We start from the raw sequence: 16,129 nt of genomic DNA, 5'->3' as shown, positions 1-16,129 counted from the left end.
GGGGGGGTGATGGATGAGTATGGGAGTGGTGTTTGTCATGTGTTGGGGGTGGGAGAGGGGGTTGTGATGGGTGGTTGTGGGAGCGGTGTCGGTTATGGGTTGGGGGTTGGGGGTTGGTGTCGGCGTGGTAATGGTTTGGGGTGATGGGCTAGGGATAAGGGTGACGTTTGGGAATACTGAGGTAAACTTTGTGGGAGCACGTGGCCTGGTCAGACTGAACTAAGCACTCCACCAACCATTAGTCTTGTAATCCAGGCCAGGGGCGTGGCAGAAAGTAGTAATGACACTGGTTTCTTATGCAAAGCCTTAGTACCAGATAATGCCGCTCATCAAATATTCACTTACGGCTATTTCTGTAGCTGGCAGTATACCCCTGGCGCAATGATCCGCTTACGTGTCCATCGATCGCATTTAGGCGTGGCCAGTTTATTAGAGTGGGTTGAAAACTTCACCAAAAAAGTGCCTGCATTAATCAGAACAAAAGTTAAAACGTATTTTTGTTTCAGAGAAGCATTATTTCAAAGTCCTTATTGATATCAAGTTAACGTTTTTTGCATGGCGTTTTGGTCACGATGTCATTATTTTCTTTACGATAGCGAAAATGACGTCAGCTTTCGGACAGATACATACAAAATATATACTGAACGACAAAAGTTCCTGTGACATTGAATAAGATTTAATGCAAAGTTATGTTTTTTACCAAATCTGAAACAATTTCGGTTTGCAACAGATAAAAGACTCCTGTAAGTGTTCAAATGGTTTAATTTGCCATACTGACCTCAGAAAATGCGTGATTTCATCAGAGACCATATACCGATGATCAGTTACTAATTAGCCCTGAGGCCTGTCCCTCGGTATATGGTCTCTGATTTCATATATAAAAAAAACATGAACATGTCAAAATGTCATTTTACAAATCAATAGCGTGTGTGTCCTCCTCTGGTTGCGATGCAAGCAACACATCTTCGTCACATGGAATGGACCAGGCGTCGCCCATAGGCCTGTGGGATATCTGTCCATGTCATGTTTCGAAGTTCCTGGAGTGTCTGTGAAACACGTGGTTGACGTCGAAGGCGCCGATCCATCTCATCCCACATGTGCTCGATGACGCCATGACGACGCAAAAACGGTAGAACAACAGGCCCGAGGATCTGCGGTAGCGTTGTCCATTGAGATTTCCCTCTACCACTATCAAACGGGTCCTCTGTCTTGCTGTAATCCAAACCCATACCATAACGCTACCGCCCCCGAACCGATCTTCTTCCATGACGCAATGATTGACGTAACGTTCACCTCGACGTCGGTACACTCGAATCCGTCCATCGCTGTGGCTGAGGTGAAAACGAGACTCGTCAGTGATCTCCCTGCGTGGCCGTCCAGCGTAGACGCTATCTGCACCACTTTAGACGTGCTTGACGGTGGTTTCCTGTCAAAATGGGACGTCTGGCGGGTCTTTCTGACGACAATCCCTGCACATTTGAGGTGACGACGTACGGCTGTGAAGATATTCGTCGAAGGCCAGGGATGCTTCTTGCAGTCACCGTTGCTGGCTGGAATCGATTTCGTAGGTGTGTTGTTCGAATCCAGTTGCCTTGTCGATTATTGGTTACGCGTGGCCTGCCACTCCGAGGATGGTCTCTGACTGCATTCGTATGTTGCCAACGTTGCCATAAACACCAAATGGACCTGTGGACGTTAAATTGTCTTGCAACATCACGTTGACTCGATCCTGCTTCAAGCATACCAATGGCTCGCAGACGCACATCTCCGGACAGGCGTGGCATTTCGTAATGTTAAATAATTGCCTAATTTTGTTGTTTTTCTGAGTGGTTGTTGTCAGAACGATGCTAAACAATGCATATGGAATCCCGTTAACGCACATGTTTTTATACCCATTCTTGGGTAGTGAAATGCATGGGGCTTGCATAAACGTCAACATTTGCATGGAATGCATGCTTTTCTGTAGCAGTTGCGTTTTTGTGACTTGATTCCATACATGTACTACAATATTGAAAACCAAACTTTACTTGTTTGAAAAATTCACTAAAATATTGGTGTCACAGGAACTTTTGTTGTTGAGTATAGTAATGAAAAGACATCAGTGTGTCGGCTGGAAATTCTGTCCTAATAATTACCCTCTCGGATCAATAATATCGCTTTCAGACGAGACGACATCCAACGGGCCCACAGTTCTAGTGTGTTGCTAGGCTACCGGAAGTTCCAGAAAACGTTTCGTCAAAAGGCTCACCGCAGCGCAGTTGATGGATGCCGAGCTCGAACTTACCAAACATCACTGCCTCAATGAGGTAAGTTAGAACAATGAATGAATTAAGTCAGGGCTGGTTAGAATGTCTTCATCAAGTCCCTATACATGTAACAGATGGGTACACTGGTGGTTTAAGGGGGACGCTTTGTATTCATCGGATCCGTGTATAAGCGCATATGTACCTTGTATAGGCACACGTGTAGTAACATACTCAAAGGTAATTAACTTGGTTAACATTTATATTATAAACATGTCCATATTTCAGATGTAAACTAATTCATATTTTCATAGACACGTTGATCTTAATTATAATGTCGTCATGATGGTGATTATTGAAATAATGAACCTGGACTCTTATGAACTATACTCAGCATTACAAGAACTAAGTTGTACTTGCTATATGTTAGGTATAATATTTATAGGAGTATAGCATGAAATTTGGTATGCATGTCACTAGACGGTGTCAACATATCCTACGCTGAATGCATATCGATATGTTTTGAATCGATGTTTTGTTTGTTCGTTTGTTTGTTGTTTAACGCCGCACTTTTAACGCAGCAATATTCCAGCGATGTGACGCTGGTCGGTAGATAATCGAGTCTGGACCAGACAATCCAGTGAGTATCATGAACACTGATCCATTCAATTGGGATCAATGACATGCATAAACCAAGTCAGCGTGCCTGACCACCCGATCCCGTTAGACGCCTGTTACGGCAAGCAGAGTCGCCTTTTACGGCCACTATGGGTTGCTGAGGACTTATTCTACCTCAGATCTTTATGGGTCTTGTCTCGATGTCATCTGACAAATAACTGACCATATTCAAAATGGTCCATCACACGACAACAATTCCTGTATGTTCTATGTGACACACACACAAAGCTTACAAAACTAGGACTCTTTAATATGTACAGTTGAAAAAGATCATTTTATTTTTCATTCATGTTCTCGTGGTTTCGCATAAGAAAGATGTGCAGTTATCGCGTCTAGAGGATGATACACAGCATATTAACTCGCCATTAACGTTAATCTCCGTTAATTCATCTTTTCAATTACGCCTTGGCCAGAACAATTACCTTTCAATCAATAATGTGTAACAGAAATCGATATAGATTTATTTGTTGTCTGAGAGGTATCTCTACATTCACCGACTGGTTTTCATTTATCCTAGTCATCCATTGATAGAGATACCGCGTTGTGTTCAGCGTTGAGTGATACAGTTTGTTAAAACCAAGATATAGCAGACAATTACCTCAATATTTGATATTTATTCCTAAAATCCTATAAGGCACAAGGGAGATGCAAAGTTTTGCCAAATCATGATGAAATAGAATTTGATCATTTTAAGATTTGCATGTTTTGCCACAGAATATCTGAACTTGTTCCACAAAATGCGCTACCGTGTCAATGGACTTCTGGTCCATCACGTGATTGTCTGGAGTTTTTCACAAGCCGCCGTCGCACTGCTGTGCGTTGTTAGGCTTGGTTGGTTTATTGTTTAACGCCGCACTCAGCAATATTCCAGCTGTATGACGGCGGTCTGTAAATAATCGAGTCTGGACCAGACAATCCAGTGATTGATATCATGAGCATCGATCCACGCAATTGGGATCGATGACCGTGCATCAACCAAGTCAGCGAGCCTGACCACCCAATCCCGTTAGTCGCCTTTTACGACAAGCATAGTCGCCTTTTACGGCAAGCGTGGGTTGCTGAAGACCTATTCTACCCCGGATCTTCACGGGTCGAGTTGCTAGGCAACAAACACATACTTTTTTAATTGTGCGTGGCAGGTGCTGCTGTCAGGGCTGGGCACGTTTACGTTATTCGCGAACACCTGGTGTTATCACTCGTTTTCAGTGATCCATTCTTAATTTTCACCTTTGTTTTGCCTTTTGTGACTAATGTAATATTATTCTTGGGATGATCAACACTTGTTCTCTGGCGCTGACGGTTTGTATTTGTATTTAGCATAACGAAATATACTCACCCCCAAAGAAAACGCGAACCATAGAATCATATAGAGAAGTATGTACGTTAAGAAGAGATGTTTCCAGTGTGTACCACTTAATGGCAAAACTAACAATCAGTCAAGTGTTAACACAGCGTGTGTTTATTCTTATCACGATACGCTGCACGTGATTTCCGAACTTTACATGCTATTCCTGCATGAGACAAAAGGTGCATCTTCGGTCATGGATCTATGACGTCACATGTGATGCGTTCATGAGCGTCGGTTCACATAACATACCAGTATGTTCTTTTGTGCATTCAACCAATCTAATATCTCTTGAATGCGAGTAATTATTCATATATTAACCAACATGTATGGTATTCGCGTGTGTATATATAGGGTAAAGTTAGAATGTGTTGGGAAGGATGACTGTAGAGGCTTCAGAGAGTTTTTTTCCCAATATTTGAACATGATGATTACCCGAGCTGAATTTCTAAGGAGATGTTGATAAAAACAGTTTTGCTTTGTTTTTCGTTTAACGCCACACCGAGCAATATTCCAGATATATGATGGTGTTCTTTAATAATCGCCAAGCAGGTTAACAACAAAAAACATCTGTTAACGTTTTTTGGTACCACCACACCACAAAGGAGAGGAATCCTTTATAAGTGTGTGTGTGTATCTTGTGAAGTGTTTGTAAACACTAAATAGGAAACTAATGCTTCATAAGTGTATGTGTGCGTATCATGTTTAGGATGTGTAAATACTATATAGGAAACTAATGCTTCATAAGTGTGTGTTTGTGTGTGCTGATCATGTTTAGGATGTGTAAATACTATATAGGAAACTAATGCTTCAAACGTGTGTGTTTGTGTGTGCGTATCATGTTTAGGATGTGTAAATACTATATAGGAAACTAATGCTTCAAACGTGTGTGTTTGTGTGTGCTGATCATGTTTAGGATGTGTAAATACTATATAGGAAACTAATGCTTCAAACGTGTGTGTTTGTGTGTGCTGATCCTGTTTAGGATGTGTAAATACTATATAGGAAACTAATGCTTCAAACGTGTGTGTTTGTGTGTGCGTATCATGTTTAGGATGTGTAAATACTATATAGGAAACTAATGCTTCAAAAGTGTGTGTTTGTGTGTGCGTATCATGTTTAGGATGTGTAAATACTATATAGGAAACTAATGCTTCAAACGTGTGTGTTTGTGTGTGCTGATCATGTTTAGGATGTGTAAATACTATATAGGAAACTAATGCTTCAAACGTGTGTGTTTGTGTGTACTGATCATGTTTAGGATGTGTAAATACTATATAGGAAACTAATGCTTCAAACGTGTGTGTTTGTGTGTGCGTATCATGTTTAGGATGTGTAAACACTATATAGGAAACTAATGCTTCAAACGTGTGTGTTTGTGTGTGCGTATCATGTTTAGGATGTGTAAATACTATATAGGAAACTAATGCTTTAAACGTGTGTGTTTGTGTGTGCTGATCATGTTTAGAATGTGTAAACACTATATAGGAAACTAATGCTTCACAAGGCAACCAGTGGTTGATAGCATGAACAACGTTTGTCGGATCTCGCTGGCACGCAAATAAGGCAGATACACAAGTGCAGGTGCACTCGTTGTACCAATCCGGATCTCTTTTCCGGCTCTTGCAAATATTCCAAAACATAGTCATAATAGGTACTGTGCACCACCAACACTATCAGCGCATAGGACATTATAAAATAACACTTAAATGTCTAATTTTAATTCAGTGAGAAAACACAAATGGTAATTAAAGCGAAAAAAAACTTTCCATATTCACAAGAAAGCTCTGCTAGGAGCAGAGTCGAGTGTACGATTCCGGCTATATCATGAGCATGGGTTTACGAATCATTTTCAAAAAGGGATGATACCAGGTGTTCGCGAAAAGGTGAGCGTATCCTGGTGTATGATCCCCGTCACAAACACACGCAACATATGGTACAAATCCAAATAGGGAATTGCACTGGACATAATTTTTGACACTGATGCGTCTTTAAGAAATCATGTAACTCTATATTCTGTCCAATGGCAACTCTTTATTGTGCCTCCTAGAAGACCTCCTACGTGGTCTAGTGGTAGAGCGTCCGACAGGGGAGCGGAAGGTCCGGGGTTCGATCTCCGGCCGCGTCCTATCAAAAGGCGTTAAAAGATGGTACTTGTTGTTACCCTGTCTGGCGCTCGGCATTAAGGGGCTAACAGAAGGGCTAGTCGTCTCGGAGTCAGTATACTGTGTCTGCGTGGGGTATTCATGTTAAACTCCGATATGGTATAGCACTATAAATCGGCATCAGTCCGGACGAGTACAAGCGCGCGCGCACACACACACACACAAACACACACAAACACACAAACAAACATGCACGTCGCTATATAAGTGTAAAGATCTTGGGCGCGACGTTAAACCCCATTTCACCCCACCTCACCCCACCTCACCTCACCTCACCTCACCTCATCCTAGAATATAAGGTCAGTTGAGTTAGGCCACCCACGCGATCAAGACAATGTTGATACGTTGATTCCAACATCAGCGTGTGGTAAGTACCCTGCAAGGCAAATTCTATAAGCCTGCTTTCGCCAGGTACCACGTTGGTCGTTTCCATGGTGACATCAGATATTAATTCTGTATTCTGTAATTAGTTTAGCATTTCAGTAAAGTACACGTTAATATTGGTCACGAAAAGAAATTTGCTGTTGAAAAAGGATTTGTTCAGATTTTACAATGAATAAGTAAATCATAAAGCAGGAATGGTCCTCGACAATCTGTTTGTTTGTTTGTTTGTTGTTTATAACTGTACTCGGCAATATTTTCACTACATGAATGCTGTCTGTAAATAACCGAGTCTGGAAAAAACATTTTGTGATTGACATCATGAGCATCGATCTACGCAATTGAGATTACGACAAACATGGGTTGTTAAAGATCAGTTCTAACCCGGAGACACCCGTGAAGATCCGGTTCAGAATAGGTCTTCAGCAACCATGCTTGCCATAAAACGCGACTGTGCTTGTCTTTGTGGCTTCGTTACTTTGTAACATTGTCTCCACATCTGTATTGTATGCAGCACATCCCTTTAGCTGTGTTGTATTCGCGGTTATTATCTCTTTGTACTCTTGTTTTGTATATGGACCAAAACCTATGAAGTGAGGTGAGGTGAAATGGGGTTTAACGTCGCGTCCAAGATTATTGCACTTACATAACGTGCAGTCACATAGCGTGTGTGCTTGTTCTAGTCCGGATTAATGCCGATTAGCGCTAGCCCACTGAGATACCACGCCGCAGTTTAACATGAATATCCAGCTCAGACACAGTATACTGACTCCGAGACGACCAGTCCTTGTTTAAGTCCCTTAATGCCGAGCGCCAGATAGGGTAACAAAAAGGTACCATCTTTTAACGTCTTTTGGTAGGACGCGGCCGGGGATCGAACCCCGGACCTTCCGCTCTCTGGGCGGACGCCCTACCACTAGAGTGAGTGAGTGAGTGAGGTTTTACGCCGCTTTTAGCAATATTCCAGCAATATCACGGCGGGGGACACCAGAAATGGGCTTCACACATTGTACCCATGTCGGGAATCGAACCCGGGTCTTCGGCGTGACGAGCTAACGCTTTAACCACTAGGCTACCCGACCGCCCCCCTACCACTAGACCACGGAGGCGGTCACAATACTTAGGATTATGGAAAGGGTGTTGTCGCTGTTGTTTATACGCATCACATTATAACACTACGGTTTGCCAGGTGTATGCTTCATCACGACAATGCTTGGTTGTACTGATGTCGTAAAACTAGAGGAGGCGGTCGGGTAGGCTGGTGGTGAAAGCGTTCGCTCGTCTCGCCGAAGACCCGGGTTCGATTCCCGACACGGGTACAATGTGTGAAGCTTCTGGTGTCCCCCGCCGTGATATTGCTGGAATATTGCTAAAAGCGGCGTAAAACCATACTCACTCACTCACTCACTGTATCACTATGGTATGTGAGTTCATACACAGAGTGACAAATTAAGTCTTATTGTCTACACATTAAGTTTTTCGTTTTCTGGTGTCCCCCGCCGTGATATTGCTGGAATATTGCTAAAAGCGGCGTAAAACCATACTCACTCACTCTTTAAAACATAAGGCGTCTTAGCCGTGGAGTAACCAGTCTCCAGATCCCATCGTAAAAGGCAAGATAGCGGTGAATGGACCAGTGAAAATCAGTGATGACATCAGGTGTTTGCTAAAATAAGTAACCTCGTGTTTAAGTAAGAACAAGCCATTCTTCACGGTGCCACCGGTGGGGCCGGATACGCTCACCTTTTCGCGAACACCTGGTAACACAACAATAATAAGCACACATGTTATTTCTGTGTTATGAATCGAAACCAGGGCCCACTTGCACAAAGCGATCTTAGCTCTAAGACTACCGTAAGCCTATGTTAAAAGGGTGGGAGTTACGATCATCTAAGCGCTAAGATCGCTTTGTGCGAGTTGGCCAGGGACCCGTTCCACAAAGCGATCTTAGCGCTACGACTGTCGTAAGCCTATGTTAAAGTATGGGAGTTACGGTCATCTTACCGTTAAGATCGCTTTGTGGAACAGGGCCCAGGTCTTCTGCGTGACGGAAGAGTGAGTGAGTGAGTAAGATGAGTGGGCTTCACACATTGTACAGTAACGGAAGAACGGTTTAACTTCAAGACTACCCCGGTGTTCTGGGGAATCGAACCCAGGGCGTCTCGGCGCTAAGGGAACGGACACAACGTCCGACTAATTACCCGAATCTCAGGAATAAGTTAACACATCGTATTTAATAATTAAATTCACTTTCAGGTTTCCATGGTGACAGCATGACGGAGTCGCTATGTAACGTCAGTGACACATGTGACGTGGAGCTCGATTTCGATGACGTCATCAGCACAGCCGGGCTCAGCGCAGCGCTATCATACTTCGCCGTAGTGTTTCTGCTATCGCTGCTATGTAACGGCACTATCTGTGTTGTGTTCCACAAGAGGCCACAGCTCCTTACAGTGTCCAATAGCTTTGTGCTGAACCTCACCTGTTGTCAACTTGGTAAGTCACATCAGAAATATTATTTGTGTATGGTCACTGGTTTCACAATTATATTAAGATAATTATAATTATTATTTTCCAATCCCAACTCCGATACAACACTTCTCGACAAAAAGATTTGAAAATCCTCCGTAGAAAGTTGCCTGGGGCTATTCTAAACTATCGGTATGAACGAGTGGAGCTTTCAGAACAGCATATCTGGTTTATGGATCTTGAAAACGAAAGTCCGAGGGCAGTTCCGAGTGGAAATAATAAAGGCCCGTCTATAATTTTGGTGTGGAAATTGTATCAATCTTGGTGATACAAGCGAAGGAATGGTTGTGTCATGTGTCCTGTCCTGGCTTTGATGTGTTAAGTCGAAATTTCCGAATCGCAGTGCCAAAAAACGAAGCCGACTCATTATAGACATCTGGCTGAAAAACCCACGAATCCCTCTTTTAGTTTGGACGTGTCGCCGTACGCCCAGGGCTCTACTGACGCGACCCCTATGGGCGTGTTCCCACTTGACGTGAAAGCCAAAAAGGGTGATAATGATATGAATGGATCACTGAAAATCGGCGATAAAAAGAGAAGGCATGCCCTGTCGTACCGGCAGCACATGGTTTTAAAGACTGTCCCGGGCCTCGTTCTCTTTACTCGATCTAGTCGAGCGCCGTTGGGTGGGGTGGGGTAGGTGGGGGGGGTGGGGGTCCCTGGGACGGGTAGGTCCCCTGTTTGTGATTCGTACTGACTGAATCGGACGTTGTAAAGAGTTGCGCCCCCTAGTCGCTGTGATCTGCGGGGGGAAGGTTCGAATACATATTCGGCCGTGTTAGTCCCCTTGGTCTGTCAGCATAATTCCCATTCTTGGGGAATTCATCAAAAGGGTGGAGCGCAAAAGAACCTGCCGCCTTAGACGTTGTAAAATCGCGAAGTAGTGAGTGAGTGAGTGAGTTTGGTTTTAACGCCGCTTTTAACAGTATTCCAGTTATATCACGGCGTGTCAGCTTAATGTGGGAGGAAAGCCCGAAGTGATGCAGGTCTCTGACGTTTACCACTTCGGTGAAACCCACGAGCATGGGTATGGTGCTGACAAACCTAGAAACATAATCGGGTCGGACCGGGATTCGAACCCACAATCATAGGTTTCTGGCGTGCCCAAGGGACGCAAATCTGCACAGCGAATCGCGGCGCCTTAGACGCGCCAGAACCTACCGCAGATTCGACCTGATTTGTTATGATGTGTCTAGGTTTGTCAGCACCATACCCGTGCTTAGTGGCTTCAAATAAGCTTGAAACGTCTGAGACCTGCATCACTTCGAGCTCTCCTCTCACTTCAAGCTGACCCACCGTGATATAACTGATGTACTGTTCAAAGCGGCGTTAAACTCACATACTCACCCATCAGTGTTAAACATACACTATATGCAGCACTGTGAGTTTTCACAACTTGAAGCTGAGACTCCGTGACGTAATTGAAATACTGTTCAATGTGGCATTAAATCAAATGTCACTCGTAGTCAATCAAAATATCCATCAGGAGTACATCTGTGACCGCAGCCTTTTCGAAGTCACATAATTCAAAGACTTAATTTATCATCAAAGCTGATATTAGATCAATTTAACCCCAAACCATTTCATAATTAACTCTTAAATAACGTTCGTTCTTTGAAATAGCTATTCCATAATTACCTCTTAAAAAACGTTCGTTCTTTTAAACAACAGTTCCAAAAATAACTTTAAAATTCCTTTCGTTCCTTAAAATAACAGGGGATCAAAGTCGGGGCACTGTCGGCGCTGCTTGTGTTCCACTGACAACCTTGTGACGTGTTATGACTTATAACACCATACGTCCACTCACTCCTTGGTCTGTGGCCCTTCCACAAGCGTGCCTCTACTGTTGGAGTACTCCCTTGACAAATATTTCCCCATTAATGTATCAAGGCATTTTGTGGGCTTCAGGAAACGCGCCATTACTGAGATTGCAAACCGCGCATCAATAAGAAATGGGATGTGTGGTGAGGCGGGTGTGACGCGCACGAATATGTGGTCCTACATTTCTGAAGGCCACACTGACTGTACTGTATCGTGGCACAAGGAATGAGTTCATTATTAAAACATTATTATTTAATTAGTACCAGCGGGAGATAAAAGGGAAAGGACACACAAACGGATTGCAATTACTGATTGTCAACAAGGGTCAACGCGGTAGTACCGTGCAATTATTATGGTGTATTAAATACTGTCTTCTCCATGTAACGTTGCGTGACGTCATGCTACAACACCTCTCTCTCTCTCTCTCTCTCTCTCTCTCTCTCTCTCTCTCTCTCTCTTCTACTTTTACCCTTTCTGTCTCTCTCTCCCACTCTTACCCTCTCTCTCTCTCTGGGCGGTCGGGTAGCCTAGTGGCTAAAGCGTTCCCTCGTCACGCCGAAGACCCGGGTTCTATTCCCGACATGGGTACAATGTGTGACGCCCATTTCTGGTGACCCCCGCCGTGCTATTGCTGGAATATTGCTAAAAGCGGCGTGAAACCATACTCACTCACTCACTTACCCGCTCTCTGTGTGTGTGTCTCTCTCCCACTCTTACTCTCTCTCTGTGTCTCTCTCCAATTCTCTCCCACTTTTACCCTTTCTGTCTCTCTTACCCACTCTCTCACTCCCACTCTTACCCTATCTCTCTGTGTGTCTCTCTCTCCCACTCTCTCTCTCTCTCTGTATCTCTCTCCCTCTCTCTCTCTCCCACTCTTACCCTCTCTCTGTGTGTCTCTCCAATTTTCTCCCACTTTTACCATTTCTGTCTCTCTTACCCACTCTCTCTCTCTCTCCCTCTCTCTCTATCTCTCTCTCTCTCTCTCTCTCTCTCTCTCTCTCTCTCTCAGGCCTTACACGTTTCCCACCAACGAGAACGGCCATGGTGCTCACAGACCGTCAACATAATCGAATCGGGACGCAAACCCATAACAGTTTTCCGACACACCTAAGGGACGTAACTCTGCACAGCGCAATTTACCACCTGAGCCCACACTTCCTAAAATAACCGTCCACAACTCACAGAGCCAGCCAGCACTCACGGATCAGTGTGCAGGGACTTGCGTCTACGTTATTTACCTTACTTCAGAGGCGGTAATTAGTTGTGGTAATTCTGTCCCGGCTGTGTATTCAGCCTCTGTGGTAGAGTACCCGTATCGTCTAACGCCAGTGCTTGGGGTAGAAGTATTTTGGTTCAACAAGAGAGAGCATCAGTTATGGCGCGCTTGTTTCGGTGTACACAGTCTTGGCGAAAGGGTTCCATGTTTATCAACTGGCGACAAGTTGCTAACACCGGTGTTTACACTTTCCCAAGTGCATGTTTAACGCATGTCGATTATGTATCAGATGTTATCGATATTCGTTCATCCTTAACTAATCAATCAATCAACTTGTCTCCTCATTCATATCCCGTCTAAATTGCCCGAATTCACTGCATCGAAATTACAACCTTCAGTGAAACGATTATCAAATGTTTCTGATGTTATCGCTGAACTGCTGATATGCTCATACTTGTAAATAACGCAACAAGTCCAAGTTAAAATGGAAGCGAATGATGCGATTCATTATGACTCATTTTACAAATATAAACAAAAGAAAAAGATATGTTTGAGGTCACTTAAATCTTGATCAAATATTAAGATATGATTATTTACAAAATCAACTTTAAAAAAGTATTCCACGAGACCGTCATTGGAAGCGAAGGAAAACACGCTGGTCAGGCATAAAAATGGCGCTTTGCGAAACGACCAGTTAAATGAGAAATTTCCAGTTTATAACGAAACAATTTCAAGAGAATAACAAACGGCAGGAAGGGATATTAACTCCATAAATGACCATGTGTCATTATTTTGCCTTGTCAATGTGGAACTAAGATAAAAGGAAGTAATAGTCGGTGTACCGGCCAGACACTTACGATAAAGGGAGACAATTTGAAGGGCGGTAACTCTTGTATGACAATAGTTCCGTCAAAGTGTTATGTTCACTGCAATGAAAAATATATATTTTTCTCATCTTCGGAAAACTGTTTAACACTGAAATATATAATAAATTGTTATCATTGCATGTATATTTCGTAAATATATACCTGTGTTTATATTCAATTTATTGATTTTTTTCTTCAGGACTGTCGATCTTAATTATGCCGTTCTTGATGCTCTCCCTTGTCTCCCGGAAGTGGGTAATGGGCGACATCTGGTGTCGAATCCAGGCGTACCTCCTGACGGTGCTAGTCATCGCCCTGCAGTATTCCCTTCTCGTCATCTCCGTGGACCGCAACTACGCCATCATCAACTCCCTCCGCTACCCCTACGTCTTCTCCCCTCGTCTCGGCAACCTCCTCATCGCTGTCACCTGGCTACTAGGCTTCGCCATCGGCATGCCGCCATTGTTTACATACGGGGAACTCTCCTATCAGCGTACCCAGTTCGTGTGTGGAAATACCTGGGAGTCAGAGAGCAAATACAGCGTGTTCTTTATCCTAGCCGCATTCCTCTTGCCGTTTATTGTTCAGACGTGTTGTTATTTAAGCATTTTTAAAGCAGCAATCAAACATACTAAAGCAGCTAATAGGGTTTATCCATCTGTAGGAAGCACAAGCGCCACCCAGGATATTTCCATGGTGGCGGCCATTGAAATTGATGACGTCACGTCACGTGTTCACATGCCGAGATCTCGAAGGACAGAGTGTAAAGCGGTAAAAACGATTCTTATCATCTACGGCTCCTATGTTATTTCGTGGACGTTTTTCATCATCACGGGCCTCATGAAAGCATTTGGCGCGCAAACGTCTGCCTACTTGGACATGACGGGAATTTGTCTCGTGTTTCTATCTTGTGCCATCAATCCAGTCATTTATGCCTTCATGAACAGACTTACTCGTAATGAGATTTGGAAATACTTCTCGCGTGCGGCACAAAGGTCCGTGGGTCGGGAACCAACTGTCATGGAAAGTGAGGAATTCTACTCGACGACTCTCTCCACCAACTTCTCATCAAGTAGGCACACATCCGGGACGTTTGTACCTGTCGCCAGGGGGCGCTCTAACAGCATCAAAGTGGCATGTGCCAGACGTGGAGACATGCTTACGATTCACGAAGTCTCTGAAACAGACGATGAACTAATAACTGCTTGTGCGTTAAACGAATCCTCCAAAATACAACCCAAATCGACCGCCACTAAATCAGTGAAACACAGCTCTGACGAGGTGTTACTTCGACCGTCCAATTTCAGCAAAATGTCTTTCAGACGTTGCCATAGCAACGATGATATGTCTCGAACTGTTCTAAAAAATGTCAATGGGAAAATAGTTCCGACAGTAAAGAGACATATTAACAACACTCCGAAGGCTTCTCAATCCAGAGACCAACGTCGGTTATTAGTGAGGTCCCAATCATTTGCTAGCGGTCTGTCAGGGAACAGTTTACAGGCTGCTCTCGCGAAGGCGATCAAACTCAGGACGGCTTTAACTATAGGTATTGGCGACGGTGTGTTAACCAATGGCAAGAGTCCGGGGAAGGGCGTCCCAGGTCGCCGACAGCAGAATGTGATCACGTCATTGGCGTCAGTTGATGAAATCTTGTGATGTCCAAAAATACAGGTTGTTGTTTTTAGTAATTATAAAAAAATTAATTTTAAGATTAGTATTTTGACTTCTTCATGAAATCTCAAATCCACTTCATGTGACGTCACCAAGTTATTCCTTTTCAAACATAAGACTTATTTTACGCGTGAAGATCAGGATTATAATTAGACGAAGCCCGAAACCCACGAGCAATGGTATGCTGAGACAAACCTAGAAACCTAATCAGGATGAACCGGGATTTGAATCCCCGATCATGGGTTTCTGGCGTGTCCAACGGAGGCAAATCTGCAAAACGACAGCAGAAATTGTTCCCCAAACGAAACATTCCGCCACTGAGGGAATTCCCCTTACTGGGGTTTAAACGGGTGCTCGATGTTTGACGCGCTGCACAATTTCAATGATCGGGACGGCGCTCAGTCCACCTGGTGAGTTATTAGGGGTCTACCTACCTGTCCAGCACCTAAGCGCGATGATTGGTAAGGCAATAGGGGAATGATGGGGGCGTCTCACATATTATACAAGTCATTGGTGAATATCTCACAAAATATGACGACACAATATATATATATATATATATATATATATATGTCTCCGGACAGCAACTCTACCCAATACACCACGGAGGCGGTCTCCGGGCAGCCGCTCTATCCACTACAGCACGGAGGCGGTCTCCGGGCAGCCGCTCTATACAATACCCCACGGAGGCGGTCTCCGGGCAGCCACTCTATACAATACCCCACGGAGGCGGTCCCCGGGCAGCCGCTCTATCCACTACACCACGGAGGCTGTCTCCATGTATCCAACTTGCATGCGTGGACGTAGAAAAGGAAGAGTGGTTACATTGGTTGTGTACAGGAATATTGCCTCAGACTTTGGGTTTATTTCAATATTTGTTCCCACTAAATTAGCCTGTGCGAGACCATCGGTTTGAGAGCTCTATAAACAATACGTCAGACCTTTGTCCTGAGGCGGTCATCCATCACTCCCGCGATACACATGTGAATCTGCAGATCGCCAATAGAAGGGAGGCAGATGACGCCCTTCGCACTGACGGTTACGATTGTGAGGTATAATACACTTGTGTTTGGTTTGGCTGCACTGGAAAGGGAAGTCTTTGGTTCGTTTACGCAAGTTCACAGATCAATATTTAATAACTAGACAAGAGATTGATGTCTAGGCAAATGTTAAGTTTCAGCTGTAACGGTATATATGAGTGAGTAAGTGAG

The 16,129-nt window shown here is 43.9% G+C and overlaps 1 protein-coding gene across 3 annotated transcripts in view; it reads left to right on the top strand.

Moving 5' to 3' along the window:
- The window catches only part of LOC124121104 (G-protein coupled receptor 161-like), a 49,162-nt gene extending 34,228 nt beyond the window's left edge, over positions 1-14,934 (top strand). Inside the window, exons 2-4 of one of the 3 annotated variants that reach the window (XM_048382859.1) lie at positions 2,164-2,306; positions 9,069-9,308; positions 13,444-14,934. In XM_048382859.1, coding sequence (XP_048238816.1) covers positions 9,086-9,308; positions 13,444-14,903 — 1,683 coding nt within the window. In that variant the 5' untranslated portion in view covers positions 2,164-2,306; positions 9,069-9,085 and the 3' untranslated portion in view covers positions 14,904-14,934. Of the gene's footprint in view, positions 1-2,017; positions 2,307-9,068; positions 9,309-13,443 lie in introns of those variants that run through there. The other 2 variants (XM_048382858.1, XM_048382857.1) reach the window with 2 other exon arrangements.
- Positions 14,935-16,129: the final 1,195 nt, after the last annotated feature.

This window comes from Haliotis rufescens, unplaced genomic scaffold (assembly GCF_023055435.1).
Source record: "Haliotis rufescens isolate VD_foot unplaced genomic scaffold, xgHalRufe1.0.p SCAF_42, whole genome shotgun sequence".
Lineage (NCBI taxonomy): Eukaryota > Metazoa > Mollusca > Gastropoda > Lepetellida > Haliotidae > Haliotis > Haliotis rufescens.
The sequence above is the reverse complement of the archived record's forward strand: the minus strand, read 5'-3'. Positions and strand labels throughout refer to the sequence as shown.